The 17800-nt window shown below is 38.5% G+C and overlaps 1 protein-coding gene across 1 annotated transcript in view; it reads right to left on the minus strand.

Moving 5' to 3' along the window:
* The window catches only part of PolZ1 (DNA polymerase zeta catalytic subunit), a 409350-nt gene that overhangs the window by 258326 nt on the left and 133224 nt on the right, over window positions 1-17800 (minus strand). Inside the window, exons 11-13 of the mRNA XM_067138984.2 lie at window positions 3828-7591; window positions 3276-3330; window positions 2497-2661 (exon numbers count right to left, since the gene is read on the minus strand). Coding sequence (XP_066995085.2) covers window positions 2497-2661; window positions 3276-3330; window positions 3828-7591 — 3984 coding nt within the window. The remainder of the gene's footprint in view (window positions 1-2496; window positions 2662-3275; window positions 3331-3827; window positions 7592-17800) is intronic.

Here is a 17800-nt window from a genome sequence, read left to right on the forward strand (position 1 = left end):
TAAAAACTTCTAACCTCATCAAAGAACAGGGGGTGGGGATAATAACAAAAACCCAATACAGCAATGCCAACTCCCTAAACACAAGTCATATGTTTCCATGCTGTAATATTATTTACTTGATATAATGTATTATAATTTTTCCACTCTTCACAAAGTTTTGTTCTCACACAACAGAAATAAAAATGAACAGCATGGGATATGTTCCTTGAGGGTAGCGCATGGATTTACCTCCCTGCAACCCTTCAGTGTCCTTCTCCATCCTTGACATATATCCACTGCCTTCCTCATCTTGTAGAGATTGGTGCTGGACACAAAAGTTCAAACCACTGTGTGTTCTCATGATATTAATATACAATTCTGCTGCCACATGTAAAGGTTTGAATCATGCGATAAAATTACCCGTAAATCGCTCCATCCCAACATGTTGCACACAGGACAGTCACATATCCTACGACGCCTCCAACTGTATTTTATATTTAGTAAAAGCTGCTTGCTACGGAAACCATCAACAGATACTACATACAACTCCCTTAGTCCATGTGATAGTGAGCAGGGAGAGTTGAATATGAACACTGTGCACATCAGATAATTTTTCCATACAACCTAGTAGGAAGACCAACACAACCAGTGGTGGCCGACTCCATAAGGCCACAGAATCACGAGTCCTCCTAATAAACATTAATATTTTTAATTTTTTTACTTCTCAATACATTAGGCAGACAGAGGACAGAGGTTTAAGCTAATAAGGAAGATGAGTATTACTTATAAAGTGTAAAATGTGGCTTCAGAATGAAGCGTAAAATCGTATATACCAGCTTTCGGTCACAATCTGTATGTAACCGTACAGCCTTTAAATACATAGTCTGAGAATATTGCCGTTGGCTATGCATCTTATCACCTCAATTGTTTAACAACTATGGTGAATATAACGTAAGGCATGCCCTCAACAGTTGGGAAGGAGGATTTTCGATTGGTGGGAAGAGAATTAATAACCTCCGTTTTGCAGACGACACCACACAGGAGCTTGACAAGATAATGGATCGTGTACAACAGAAAAGTCACAATCTTGGCATGGAAATGAACTGGAGTAAGACAAAACTAATAATTGTCAACAAAGGTGCAGAGATTCAGCTGCCGCAGCACCTGAACAATCTCCAAAGAGTCTGTCAGTTTCCTCATCTTGGTTCAATAATCAAGGATACAAGTAGCTGCGAAACAGAAAACAAAACGCCGCATCATTCTAGAACGTACAGCTATGGCAAAATTAAAGAAGATCTGGCAAGATAGAGCAATATCTATGAATACGAAGAAAAGATTAGTCCATTCGCTTGTGTTATCGATCTTTCTGTATAGATGCGAAACTTGGACCATAAAAGCTAGACAGGAACCGAATTGCCTTTGAAATGTGGTGCTGGAGAAGGATGTTGCGAATACCATGGACAGTCAGGCGAACAAATAATTCTGTCATCTGGGAAACTGGAACACAAGAAAGTCTATGCCAAGTTGTGTACCACAGAATCTTGCAATTCTTTGATCACATTATGAGAAGAGAGGATGACAACCTGGAAAAATTAATTGTCTAAGGAAAAGTTTCTGGCACAAGTTCACAACTACGGGTCGCAAAAATATGGGTTGATCAAGTAAAAGAGAGCATGGGCTTACCATGGAGAATTACTGTCTGGGAAATGCAAGTTCATACAGAATGGCATCAGCTTATAAAAGAAACAACAAAGTCCTTGGGTCAAGATACTCAGTCATGAGTGGAACAACGAGAGAGAGAGAGACAGAGAGAGAGGGGGTGGGGGTTCTTGGAGAAGAGGCCTGCTGTAATGAGACAGCCTTGGTCGCAAGAAAACTGTGACCGAGAAGGATAGCAGATAGTTCTCCATAGCAGCAGTATATTGGTTTGTATTTCTGAATGTGCTATTGTTGAAAATAACATTATAACCATACCAATGACTATTGAGGAAAGAGTAAGGTATTTCTCTACATTAAATAGAATAAAGATATTACTGAGAAGAGCAATGGCAATTGAGAGGTAAAAATGCGCTGGCTATGAAAGAGAGAATTGCTACAGCTAAAGAAAGAAGTGTGGATCTAACATAAAGGTGTATTTTGAGATTTTAATGTTTATACACTGCCGGCCAAAAGTTTCTGGACAAACATTGAACAGTTCAAGAATGGATTCAGATTATAAGAAAACAGCATACCTATGCAAGGAATTGACAAATATATATTATAAAACTAATATTTTAGAATAAAACTACGTTTTTACATTACACCTGAGCAAGCAAGACACAATATGTATACATTTACTCTCACAGATCCCCAAAACACATCAAAACTCTCTTCTCACTTTGCTGCAAGTACACTTTTAACTATTCTCGGCATTCTCAGAACAAGCGTTTCTAACAATGATGCAGGTATACTATGCCAGGCATTCTGCAAGAGACCCACAGCTTTTCCGACGAAGAAGGACACACTTATCGGACTTACCGATCCAACTCCTCCCACAGCAGCTCAATTGGATTTAAATCCTGGGACTGGGGGGCCATTCCATTAAAAACAATTCCCCATTGTTTTGTTTGTTTTGCAGATAATTCATGCAATAGCGAACATGTGTCTGGGGTCATTGTTTTGTTGGAGGACAAACCCACGTTGCTGTCCAGACAGAAAAGAGCATAACAAGATAGGATGGAATGGTAGCAGTTTTTGTCCAGTGTTCCTTGAATTCGGTGCAGTCTACCAACTCCACTGAAACTTGGTTACATTAATATATGATGTCATTAAACAATCATTAAACATATTTGTGCAGGTACATAGGTTTTGTCCAGAAACTTTTGGCCGGCAGTGTACTTGCATGTATAAATATGGATCTGTATAACCATAATGTGACCCTCCTATATGAAACTTCACGAGACGCCACAAAGGACAACAAAAAATATGAAATGTGGAAGGGTTCATAGGGACTACAGAAAGATATTTTTCAGTTTAAGCTTATATATCTGAATGTATTATACATACGTACATACATGTATTTATAAATTGTGGTATTAATATCACAATTTTATTACCACAGAACTTTTTCACGTAACAACACTGTGGTATGGGAGAGGATGTAGATACATCCACACACACATACACACAGTTTATATCTATAACAGTATATTTTAGGAATACGATAAAATAATTCTGAGATTCTGTTTAAATGTTTGTAACTATAAATATTAAATTATTAATGTTTACATTATTACTACTCAGATCTGAAAACTCACAGTGATGTTGGATCATCCCTATTGCAGACTCTGCTACTTCCAGCGATAGACACACCTTAAACAAGTGTAGCACCATCTCACAGTCAATATAATCTCTTGTTTACAGAAAAATATTCAATGATTAATACTACTGTGTACAATATTTATACAAAACTGCAAGTCATGGTGATAATTATTTTACATTTATACATAAAATATCACATTCAAAATACATCATACAACAAAACGTTACACAAACAACAGGGCAAATAAATGCTGTATTTACTAATCTCAAAAATATAAAGCACAGCCAACACTTAGTAATAACTTCTGACAACAAAAGTTTTTGATGCAATATTGCATCATAAAAATTATTTTTATCATATTTATTGAAGTCACAAATGTAAAATCAACCAGAATAAGAATCAACAATTAACAGGTAATCTGTAAAACTAGCCAGATTAAAAATAAATACTTCAGATGAGTAAATACAGTATTTATTAGATCCTAAAGTAGTCCATAGCATTGTAAAAAGGTACAAGTTAATATATTAAGGTTAATATATTAACTAACCTGTGGGACCAGAGTGAATTACACTTCGAGAGCTCTTCTTCAAATGACACTTTTCAACAGCAGTAATGGATGAAACGCACAATGCTGAGTTTTGCTGAGGCTTCACGACACTGCCCTCAGACACTGGAAACACTTTGAGTTTATGTTGTTGCAAATCCAGCCGTTCAATAAGTACGTATGGCTGGAATGCTTTCAAATCCTCAGCAGTTAACTTCTGTTGATTTAGTATCACAACTGTCCGTTTCTTAGTCAACTTACTTCTCACATTTAACTTTTTCACATTACTCTGTACTGCCTTCCTCTGCTTTGGTGACTTTGTTATTTTAACTTCCAATGGCTTATAAGAAGCTTTCACAGGTGTTCTGATAGGACTTTGATCAGTTTTCTTGTATTTCTTTGGTGAAGGGGAGAGAGTCTGAGAGGGCAAAACTAACATTTCACCAGAGGATGAACTTGGTGGTCTTTCAGACTGCTTTTGTGATACATGCATAAAATCCTCAGAATCTTCAGAGGCACTTGAATCAACAGTTCCATCTAATGAAATAACTTTTTTAAATTTGTTTAAAGATTGCCTTGACTTAATCTGGTGCCTCTTTGGCTCAGGAGAGGAACCAGAACAGAATGTCTCCAAGGCAATATCACCCAATCTCAAGAGAACTACTTTTGCAGGTTTTAAAGATAAGGCACATTTTCTTTTCTGAACAACCTTCAGTTTCTCATTGTCATTCTCTTTGCATACTTCTATTCTTTTTTTATTTATATTTTCTTTTGTAGATATTTTAATTCTTTTTTCTGGTGGAGACACTGCACTAGATTTCTCAGACTCAACCTTAATTTGAACCCTAGGCTTCTTTTTCCTAGTTTTCTTGAACTCAGACAAGGAAGGAACCCCTTGTTCTACTTCAGCGATGCACATTACATTTTGACTAGAATGCTTAGAAGACTGCTTATACAGGTTAACAGGTACATTTTTACTCTGTTCACAAGCTTGGACTTCCAATTTCAAATGCAAGACGTCATCTTGAAGATTACTATGAGCACACATTTCTAAATCAGCTTGCTTTGGAACTGCAGAGACATCCATACATTGTATAATTCTCCTATTACCAGTAACATCTGATGATGTTTCATTCAAATACTGAGGCAATACTTGAGATAAATTTCTTGAATATAAGTCCATATTCTTCTGGTTTTCACGAACATTAACCAAAGCATGTTTTATCTCCACAAGCGGGACATTATCATCTGAATCTTCTGTCTCTTTGCAAACCAATTTGTTTTTATCCTGCTTGTACTTTGCTGCACTGTATTTCTGCTTTGCCTTAAACTTACGTTTACCTGGAGAGGTTTCAGATATAGGAAACGATGCTCTCCGGCTAAATACTACTGCCTTATCACTAACATGTGAATTAAGTTGCAAGTTATTAGCACATAAAGAACTTGCAGCAATTCCTGCAAAATTATCTCTTGCATCAGAATGTAGAAGAGACCGACTACTCCTAGTTCTGATAATTACAGATGGAACATTAGAACGAATTTTTGACTGTACACAATTAACATTTGAAAGATCCAATTCTCTGTCTGAAACACAGGTACATGAACAACTTTTACTCCCATTCAGATCACCACTGAAGAACATTTTATCCTCTCCTGATCTTACTACTTTTACTTCTGGTGATCGAGAAGAGGTTTCTCCCACTTTAGTTTTGCTTTCCGACAGAGAAAGATCTGCTTTATCAAGTGACCAATTATCTTGATTTACTCTCTGTAAGGTCTTTGTTTCATGTTCAGAGGTAACTGTCTTATTTATATTACTTTCAGAAAGAGCTTGCAATGTTTCATGTGGATTTGAGGGACAATTCAACTCTTGCTTGCTCTCATTACAGTTCCCAGAAGAGAGTAACAGTTCCTTATCCAAATGACGAGTTTCTTCTTGTTTAAACACAATGCCATCATCATGATGTGAAGGAATACAAGCAGAAGCATATTTGCGAATTGTTCTTGCATTTTCAGGTAGTGTATCAATTGTATCTGCCACCCGAGGTGATTCTGCCTGCAAAACACTCTTCAAGCCACTCAAGCTACGGGTCTTCCTTGGTGAACCCACAGGTATCTTTGGGCTCTTAACATCCACGTCTGATACGCCATACTTTTGAGGTTTCCTGTTAAACTTTAAAGTATTCATATTCTGTAACTTAAAATTATTTTTCAATGACTCTGCGGATTCTGCATTAGGAGGTTGCAAAACATTCTGAATGTGAAACTGAGGAATCTTATCAGTCAAGTGTACAGGTGACTGGTCTGGTTCTCCAGTCCTTTTGTTCAAGTAACTGTCGTCAGTAGATTTTTCAACAGTGCTCAGAGTGGTTTGGGCACTCAAATTTGTGCTTGAAACGTTTTTGAGACTGGTGCACTGAGAAACAACACTGGTCATCTTTTGATACTCCTGACATTTGTCACCCTCTTTCACTTTGGTTTGAGAATTTACATTAACTCTTGAAAGCTTTACATAACAGGGTTTCACATGGAAAGACTTCAAAACCTCTGCACTGAAATGGAAAGATGATGGTGATGAATCACAAGGATAATATGGCAATACACTGTTGATAGATGAAGTCTCATCAGCTACAGCCTTCACTGTTTTAGAAATATTTTTGCAGTGAACAGACTTTGTTTCTTGAACATTATCAGGACTACTTTGGTGTGAATTTAGTTTCAAATTAAAATTATTTTCTTCTTCTATTATAGAAAGCTCTTCTCTAGAACTGCAAATTCTAGTTAAAGAATTGTGCATATCTTCAACAGCTTCAGATTTTCCCAATGTCTTCCTACTCAGAATTTCAGCTGGGTGAGATGTCTCCTGAAGATCATTACAATTCTTTAACGGTTCTTTAGTTTTCTTGGAATTTTGTTTCGATTTCCTCTTTCCAGTCTTCACTTCTTTTCTAGAATTACTTTCATGTTCTGAGTTACACAAATTTTCTAAACTTGTAGTAGTCGAATCAGTTTGAGCTTTCCTGGATTCAACCACTTCTTTTTCGTCCATAACTGTGAAATCTTTCTCGTTTTCACTGGAGGTCAACAAATCAACGCGAATATTGGTTTCACTTGTCACAGACTTCACTAACCGCTCTGAACTTCGTCTTTCAATATCAGATGTCTCTTTCTTATTTCTTTGTACATTTTCTGAGGAACTAGGTTTGTCCTTCTTACTGTTTATCTTCTGCTTTAGAAGTTCCTTAACATTCTTATTCATAACACCTGAATTAGACACTGAGATGCAATGATAATTTTTGGATTCCAGTTCAGGTTTGGTTTGTTCACTTTTGGGAATCACAGTATCCGTTGTTGTCTCAGCTGGTACATCAGAAACAGAACAAGCACCAAAGTGAGGTTTTATAGGCAGAATTACAGAGCTGTTATTTGGGGACACTGGGGAAGTAGCATCATTAAGAGAAGTATTTTTCTTCTTCTGAAGTGTTCTACGACTGTATCTCCTCGGTGTCCTCATATATTTACCACCTGGCACATGATCGATGCAGTGAGGAGCAGAACTCCCATGCTGTTCACTCTTGCTATCACTTGAATTCATACAATGTTTTTCAGTAATGTCTATACTGTTAAGGTTCAATAAGGATGGTTCCGACACTACCTCAGACACTTTCACTTTCTGCTGGCACCTTCTGCGCAGAGCACTTCTATCCTCCTTAGAGGAGCATGGAGCATCACAACGAAGATCATCCAGGCAAGGGTGAGCGATCCTTCTGAAACAAAATATCCAAGCACTGATTACATTTTAATATAAGGTAAGAAGGTGGTTTGCAGAAAATACAGTAAATTTCATGCATTATATTACATCCTTGCGTAAATACCCTACACTTTGTACATTATCAACCATGCAGATAATGGGATACTCCTAACACTGTATGGAACGTGATGACATCAACGATTCAATTACAATTATTGAAAAGGAGGAGAGTATAAGACTTTTATTTGTGAAGTCAATTACCTACACACACAAATCAGTTACTTGAAGAATACTACTTCCCAGTATGTTTAAAAAAATTATTCAACAAGAAAAATTATAACCTTTATATATTTGGCATTATAAATATTGTGTAAATAAGATTAAGATGATGATTCAACACACTTATTCATCATCATCATTGCTGCTATCATAATGATGAGTATTACAGGGCTGTGAACTTATTGCAAAATCCAGAACCTAAATTTAATTGTGAAAATCTAATATTCCAGAACACTAACTGCAATAAGGTTATTTGATTTTCTTCATACAAGAACTAGATTGGCATGATATCAAAATCCAAACCATTCGGTCTCAATAAGACATAGTAGCATCCCACAAAATGCATGTGCGTGAATAAAGGCCTGAAAATATCGCAACTGTGATAAAAGTGATCAAAATAAAATGCATTACTTTTGCACCTGTTTTCACTTTTATTTGCATCTCGCCATAACTGCGCCCCTTTTAAGGTCAGTTCTGTTATCGCAAATTAATGCTAAAAGTGGATATTGAGGCAATAAACTGAATTTTCACTGAAATACAAGCAATTTCAAAGAATATACAATATTTTGGCATAGAATACATTACGGAACTGTACTTAGGCTGCTGAGTGTGACATAAACAAGGAAGTTTCAAAATAAAAATTACTTCTAGATAACATGTGAAATGGCAGTGTCCAAAGCATCCAATACCTCAGCAACAAGTCTGACAACAGCATGATGTACGTAGGTGATGCAATAGCACTACCATCTTGAGGTAATAAAATCACCATGCTACACAGCATGTCCTGTGGGATGTCATTTGATTTGTCTTGGTGAATTCTACGCATATACAGCAAAAAATAAAATTCAAATACTGAAGATTTGAGAAAATTGTGGTGCGAATAAGTGCAAAAAAATACCTCTCTCGCAAAATGTCACAACATACGGACATTAAATGGCTTCAAAGTTAATTACAGAAGATAAAATGGCTTGTCAGAATAGTTCTTAGATAACCAACTCCGGATCACGAGCGCCTCAAAGTTACGGTGCCCGAGCGTCGTGCGGCGAGATCTGCATTACTGTAATTCCAGCCAAGTAAATCTACTACCCAGTGATGGAAAAATTTCAAACCCATATTGACTAGATACTTTATTTCAATAATACCTAACACACGGTACATTTTCTATGTTAAAATTTGCGGAATGTTCCTGGCACAAATTTTAAAAATTAAATTTGAAGTAAAAAGTTTCAAACTTAGTTTTGTTCTTTCTGCTGAAAACTTCATGCAACCGGTTCATATATCATAAACCATGCATGCCGTTTGTAATTTGTAATTTCTATTGTTGTTTTTAAAATCACAACAATCCTACATTGTCATTAAATTTAAACACAGAAGTTTATAGAGTTTCAGGGCCGATTGCAGAAACGATGACTAGTTTTAAGCCAACGTCTAAGAAACGTCTAAATCGTTCACGATCTTCCATGGCATAAACAATGTTCAGTCGATGTTTAACTAGACATCCCTTAAAGTTTCAATTTTGGTTTGAAAATGGAGACAGAAGTATCTTTCATGCGACTCTTTGCTTATCGCAACCAATGAAATTCGTCGGGGCGCATGCCGAACGCCAGTCAGCTGTTTGTTTGCCTACACATTACTCAAATATGGCTGACGACGACTTGCCCACAGAAAAAGTGTATCGCTTTTGGTGGAAATTAAATCTCATATTATCGATACTAAAGCGACACGCCACCGTACGGGGTAGTGTAGCTTTCATTATAGCGTTGTTACAGTGAGTGTAATCTACTCATGAATACGGTAGCTTCAACGAAGGGAAGATGAAGCAATAGTAATGTGTAACCGAGTGTGTTGTACGGGCTATATAAATGTAGCTTGCATTCTGGAGATCGCAGGTTCGAAACGCATCATCGGCAGCCCTGACGATTGTTTTCCGTAGTTTCCCTATTTTTACACCAGGCAAATACTAGGGCTGTTATTATAGGCTCTTCTTCCCCAGACCTCTTTAAACGATAATCACCACCACTTGCCTTTTCCTATCTGATAGTTGCTGAAAACTTATACGATTATATATATAAAAATCCCATACAACCTACTTTTTAGTTTTCACTATTATGTATGTGTACTTGGCAGTAAATATAAGTGAATCCCTCCCGGTTGATGTATGTGTCAGCCCTCAGACGATCGGGACACATAATTCTGATTTGTATGTAGTCGAAGTGACCTATAATTCTATGGAAATTACCCCATGTACACAATAATAAAATATATCGATTGCCTAGAATTGTATTCAAGTTGAGTTACTGGACTGTCACTTTGTCAGTCTCAAGAAACAAGTGTCTCGTAAAGCGAAACCTTATTTTATGATTATCTCCCGTGCATGTAAAACGAATTGCTGCGATTTAGCAGCGGGTGACCCACAGAAAGGCCGTCGGACTAACCTTTCTTCCCGGAATCGTCTCAACATGATAATACAAATTACATATATCATGGTAAATAACCTCTGATTGTGATTCATTCCTCTCATTTAAGGTTAAACAGTGCTCTCGGCAGTGTTTAAACGTGACCGGTTGAACATTGGTTTTAGACAGTGTCTAAGTGATAAATTATGTCTCTGCAATGCGGCAGCCATGCTTAGGCATTGTTTAACCGTAGACATCGTCTAAATACTGTTTCTGCAATCGGCCCTCATTGTTTTACTGAGCAATGATGGGAGAAACTGTTGAAACTTGTGCAATGCTATCCTTTAATTCATATGAACAAAACTCCGAGCATTTGTGGATATAAAACACGCCTATTTGCAATGCCATGGGCTTAGTTTCTGTTTTCTTTCTTGGCATCATTACTGAAACTATTACAGATTTAGTTATTGATCTGAACATCGTAACCGATTAGGTTATGTATTTAAATCTAAGAATTTCATTTTTTTTTTTTTTTTTTTTCGCTACGGGCTTTACGTCGCACCGACACAGATAGGTCTTATGGCGACGATGGGATAGGAAAGGCCTAGGAGTTGGAAGGAAGCGGCCGTGGCCTTAATTAAGGTACAGCCCCAGCATTTGCCTGGTGTGAAAATGGGAAACCACGGAAAACCATCTTCAGGGCTGCCGATAGTGGGATTCGAACCTACTATCTCCCGGATGCAAGCTCGCAGCCGCGCGCCTCTACACGCACGGCCAACTCGCCCGGTAATTTCATTTTTGTCCGTATTGAACTGAGTATGAGTATGATATAAAAAAAGTCTAAAATCTCCACCTTATCAATACATTAGTTTATTTACTCTAAATTAGTAAATTGATCAATACCGGTTTCAATCCCTCGGGGATCATCTTCAGTTGACACAGAGTACCAATCAATACGCAAATGAAGCTGATAGACTATGATAGGTTATGTATGTCCATTTATCCTCCCCTGCAAACCATGTGACCTTGTTGCAATGGGGTTGCTTATGCATCCCAATGAAGCAGATAGCCAAGCCACAGGTGCAACCATATCGGATGGGTATCTGTCGAGAGACCAGACTCACGAAGGTGTGACTGAGTGGTGATTGAGTGGCCTTGTAATAATACCCAATACGGCTAGCTGTGTTAATAATGCTACACGGCTGAAAGCAACGGGGAACTACAGCCAGTGTTCTTCCCAGGACCTTTTTTAATGGGTGCACCGCCTAGACGTTTTTACAGACCACCCGGCTAATATACCCAGATATGTGCTGGTTGCATAATATTATTGTTCAAAAGGTAGGTACTATTTAATTTGTTTCTTTTACAGTTGGCTCTACGACACAGCAACACAGATAGGTCTTATGACGAGATGGGATAGGAAAGGGATAGCAGCGGGAAGAAATCGGCCGTAGCCTTAAATAATGTACAGCTCAACCATTTGCCTGGTGTGAAAATGGGAAACCATGGAAAACCATCTTCAGGGCTGCTGACAGTGGGATTCGAACCCACTATCTCCCAGGTGCAAGCTCACAGTTGCGCTACCCTAACCACGCGGCCAACTCGCCCGGTCAAAAAAATAATCAGTATTTCGTCCACACGCATTACAGCAGTTGAATATTATTGATTGCCATGAGCAATCCAGACCAGGAAAATGTAATTCCTTAAAATTTGTACCAAGTCCGATCACGGGTACGTTCAACCAGCACCACCACCACCACCACCACCACCACCACCACCACCACCACCACCATCAATGTCCCACTCCAGTTGACTGGGTGTGGTCGACAAGCCTCCTCCACTCCTTTCTGTCCTTCCACTTTCCCTGCTCCATTACTTCCGCCACATCGAATCCGGCTTCTCTAATGTCCTTCCAAATCTGATCCATTCACCTTCTTCTCGGTCTTCCAACTGGTCTCTTTCCCTTAACTTCTCTTTCTAATTCCCCTCTTGCTACCTGTTCCTTTCTCATTCTTTTAAATGTCCGAACCATCTCAGTCTTGCTTTCTGTATGTTCTGTACTAACAGTTCTATATTTAGCTCTTCTCCGATTTTAACATTTTGGATTCTATCTCTTGTTTGTCTTTTTCACTGGTGTTCTTAAAAATTTCATTTCTAGTGGTTGGATCTTACTATCTTGTTTCTTATTAGTTACCAGCCTTTCCAGTCCGTATGTTACAACTGGTATGAAATAGTGTTTATATAATGTTAATTTTGTTCTCTTTGGTACTATGTCACTCCATAAAAGCTCTCTGACTTGATGATAAAATGTTGTACCTTTACTTAGTCTGTTATTAATTTCAGGGTTGATAATACCAATATAATAGTCCGTTACTGGGCATTATACATTTTCCAGCTAACTCATTCTTGGTTGCCTGCGTTTCGCCTTCGTGTGCTAAGTTGGGCTCATCAGTTGGTACTTAGCACACCCACCAAGACACATGTCTAGTGCATACCATGGAGGCCACTGCACAGGCTACTTGAAGCCACCAGCAGTGCCAAAGCACTATGAGAGACTGTCTCATTTCCAAAAATTGACGCCGGCCTGGCCATCAGATGATATAGATGTTGATTCCCCTAGGGAACATGAAATATTTATCCTGAATGAGTAGATTTATAATACCAATATAGTGGTCCGTTACAGGATTATAAATTTTCCGCTTAACTCATTCTTGGTTGCCCGCATTTCGCCCTCGTGTGCTAAGTTGGGCTCATCAGTTGGTACTTAGTACACCCACCAAGACGCATGGCTAGTGCATCCCATGGAGGCCACTGCATAGGCTACTAGCATAGGCACTACACAGAAGATGAAGTAAATCACTGTTTTATTTTTCTTTTGCCCAGGACAGCTGTCACTTATTAAAACCAGCTCATCCGTTAACTCGGAGTGTGGGATGCTATTTATGAAATGTAGCAGCATTGAGATAACCTCTGGGGATCTCACATGAGGACATCTTGGAACGTGACTGTTTGAAGAAGAAACTTGGGGAAGTACAGAGTTTTCAGCCAAAGCCCAAAATGAAAACTGGCAAGAAATGGACCAAAAAACGGAGCGAAGCTCACCAAAGAAGAATGCGGGAAAACTGAGCAAATGTGAAAGATCGTAGGAGAAAGCAGTTGAAATAGTGTGGTCCTTAGAAGACTGAAATGAGAATAATAATAATAATAATAATAATAATAATAATAATAATAATAATAATAATAATAATAATCGTATGGCCTCAGCTACCGTGTGCAGACATTTCAATTTGATGCCATCTGGCTGTCTGCTCATCAATTTCGACGTTCCATTTTACTCTAGGCCTACTAGATGGCAGATCGTGTAAAATGAAACTCTCTTGGACATCTATCCCTGAGATTTAATTAATTTTGTCGGGTAAACACCAAATGTGTCACCAGAGATCTTTTACATACCGACATCGTACGACATGGAGTGTCAAATGGACTTATTCCGCCCTTCAAAAATCCAACTACCTCCGCCGGGTTTGAACCCGCTATCTTGGGATCCGGAGGCCGACGCTCTACCACTGATCCACAGAGGCGTCTTCTTCTTCATATTATTATTATTATTATTATTATTATTATTATTATTATTATTATTATTATTATATATACATGTCTAGTGCATACCGTGGAGGCCACTGCATAGGCTACTTGAAGCCACCAACAGTGCCAATGCATTATGAGAGACTTTGTCTCATTTCCAAAAATTGATGCCGGGGGATGTCTGAGCCCACCCCTGTAAATACAGGAGTTAAGCAAGGGTGTTTGCTGTCACTTATACTATTTCTTATGGTGCTGGATCTTATGATGAAGAAGGTAATCAACCGCTGAAGAGGAATTCAGTGAAGACTATTATTTTATATATATATATATATATATATATATATATATATATATATTATAATAATAATAATAATAATAATAATAATAATAATAATAATAATAATAATAATAATAATAATAGACAACAACAACACCTACTAACCAAGTTTGATATATCACTCTTTACCCATGGGTTTAGACAATTGTTTCCAAGTTATAATAGTCCAATACATTTGCATCAATACTCATTGCCGAGTATTGTTATATTTTCTGTGTTTGCTGCTGCTTGCTAGAGGCTTTACGTCACACCGACACAGATAGGTCTTATGGCGACGATGGGATAGGAAAGGCTTAGAAGTTGGAAGGAAGCGGCCGTGGCCTTAATTAAGGTACAGCCCCAGCATTTGCCTGGTGTGAAAATGGGAAACCACGGAAAACCATCTTCAGGGCTGCCGATAGTGGGATTCGAACCTACTATCTCCCGGATGCAAGCTCACAGCCGCGCGCCTCTACTATTTCTTATGGTGCTGGATCTTATGATGAAGAAGGCAATCAATCGCCGAAGAGGAATTCAGTGGGGACTGACAGACAGGTTGGAGGACTTGGACATTGCGGATGACTTGTGTTTGCTAGACAGCAGTTTTAAAGTTATGGAAGCAAAGCTGAATAATTTAAAAACTGAAGCATCAGAGGTGGGACTGAAGACCAATGGAAAGAAAACCAAGGAGATGCACTATAATAACCAAAATAAGGCACTGTTATTTTTAGGAAACAAAGAGATCGAACAAATCAAGCAGTTTTGTTATCTGGGAAGTATGGTCATCACTGAGGAGGAACTATAGAGGATATAGGAATAGAATAAATAAGTCTAAAGGAGCATTTGCAATGCTGAGACCAATCTGGAAATCAAGGGAACTTAACACCTTTACTTAACTACGCATCTATATACATAAGAGTTTTGTCTGTACATTGCTCAGAATTTAAAAAGGATGGTATTTCTGTATCAGCCGTGTCCACAATAACAAAGAAATGCCCTTTATAATTTTGCGTAATTTCTGTCTGTCTGTCTGTCTGTATGTATGTATGTATGTACACACATCACGAGAAAATGGCCGAAGAGAATTCAATTAAAATCGGTACTGCAAAGTCGGGGAATAAATCACTACAATTTAGGCCATAAATAATTGTATTCATGCTGAGTGAAATGGTAGTTTCTGGGAAAGCAAAAACTTAATTCTACCAAGCTCGATAGCTGCAGTGCAACCAGTATCCAGTGATCGGGAGATAGTGGGTTCGAGCCCCACTCTCGGCAGCCCTGAAGATGGTTTTCCATGGTTTCCCATTTTCACACCAGGCAAATGCCGGGGCTGTACCTTAATTAAGGCTTCCTTCCACTTCCTAGGCCTTTCCTATCCCATCGTCGATATAAGACCTATCTGTGTCGGTACGACGTAAAGAAAAAAAACACACACACTTAATTCTCAAATATTTATGTCATTAGTGGTCGTATACTAATGAAAATCGGTAAACAAAATCGGCGAATAAGTCGCTATAATCTTGGCTGTAAACAATTGTATTCATTCTGAGTGAAATGGTAGTTTAGGGGAAGGCCTAAAATTGAATTCTCAAATATTTGTTATTAGTGGTCGTATCTTAACAAAAATCGGTAGGCGAAGTCAAGGATAAGTCGCTACAATCTAGGCCATAAATAATTGTATTCACGCTGAGTGAAATGGTAGTTGAGGGGAAGGCCTAAAACTTAATTCTCAAATATTTATGTTATTAATGGTCATATCGATAAATACCACTTAACTAAAGTTATATAGTATTAAATTTCTGATCATTTATGTCTTATACATTGTTACCATACTGGCTATGATCACAAAGATGTTCATGAATTTGGATTTTTGTTACGAAGTCCATATCAGCGCCAGAGTCGCGAGAAATTGGGTAGACAGAATTTAATGAAAATCGGTATGTAAATTCAGAGAATAAGGAACTACAGTCCATGCTATAAATAATTTTATAAGACGCCCTAATATCACAGAGTCGAAAGAAAATTAAATGTGACGGCTTATAATATAGAAATCTGATAAAAGTGATCAACAATAACGTTACGCTGACCACTGTTTTTTTTTTAATGTGCTTTGTGTGTTGCCACTCATCTCCGATAGATAGAATTACTGCTGCGTACCGAGTACTTTTTAAAAATTTGCCTTGCGTTGCACCGACACAGATAGGTCTAATGGTAACAATGGGACAGGGAAATGCTAGGAGTGTGAAGGAAGCGGCCTTGGCCTCAATTAAGGTACAGCCCCAGCATTTGCCTGGTGTGAAAATGGGAAACCACGGAATACCATCTTCAGTGCTGCCAACAGTGGGGTTCAAATCCACTATCTCTCAGATGCAAGCTCACAGCTGCTTTCCCCAAACCACACGGCCAACTCACCCGGTCGTACCGAGTGTAACAGTCTGCCTGAATATTGGCGGGAAGTAGCTGGGGAGTTAGATAACTTTCCTCTTTAGCATGCCATTCCTCTGGTTCATTTATTTTCTGATACTACTGGTATGTAACACACTAGTTCATCATAGCATTCGAGTTATTCAATCCCCATTCTGAGGCAATGATTGGAATGAGCAGTGTGCATATTTAACGAAATAATGGCAGAGAAGTGGCCACGGCTGTCTGCGACCTGGTTATTCCAGCTCTGGAAATTTGGACTGTTAGATCGGCACCATAGTACTGTTCATTAAAAGTGAGAAAATGTCTGGTTTTTCATTTGATCGAGTATTTTATATGATAACATACAATTTAATTGCTACTTTCCTACTGACATTTTTGTAATGACCTACATTGACTTCAGTTAGGAAAACCACAAGGCCAGTCTTTCTGATAATCCTGTAGCGAAACACGGGTACATCAGTTAGTCTTCAATACAACTGTCAAATCAGTACTGCACTATGGGTGTGAAACTTGGAAGACTAACATATAACTGCTTAGCAGACTCCAAACATATGTGAACAGAGGATATGGTGGCCACAAGTAATCTCTAATGAAGAGCTGTGGAGAAGAAACCATCAAACACTCATTGACAATGAGATGCGCCATAGGAAATGGAAGTGGATTGGACATACAGTGCACTGCGGTGAGATAAAGACAACATAGCAAGGCAAGCCCTCAAATGGAACCCACAAGGTAGCAAGAGAAGAGGCAGACCAAGGAACACATGAAGGAGGAGTGTAATAGCGGAAGAGATCACGGGAATTGTGTGCGCTGACATACCGGGGAGAGGGGCCGCCCAGATCTTATTGTCAAAACACCAACGATCAATACATTTTGTCGCATCAAAGTCCTTTAAAGATATTATCATGAGATCACAAAAGTTTTTCTCGGCAAGCTTGGTTCGCAGTTTGTGTTTAATCATGTTCATCGTGCTGAACCCTCGCTCACGTGATGAGTCGATACAAGAGTTGTTGCCACTATATACTAAGCTATTTATTATTTGTTTTACGTCGCACCGACACAGATAGGTCTTATGGTGACGATGGGATAGGAAAGGCCCAGGACTGGGAAGGAAGCGGCCATGGTCTTAATTAAAGAACAGCCCCAGCATTTGCCTGGTGTGAAAGGAGGTTTCTTAAAATCGGAAATCGTCCTTTCACAGTCCGCGATTTTTCAAGTAAAT

Source organism: Anabrus simplex, chromosome 1, assembly GCF_040414725.1.
Source record: "Anabrus simplex isolate iqAnaSimp1 chromosome 1, ASM4041472v1, whole genome shotgun sequence".
NCBI classification, from domain to species: Eukaryota; Metazoa; Arthropoda; class Insecta; order Orthoptera; family Tettigoniidae; genus Anabrus; species Anabrus simplex.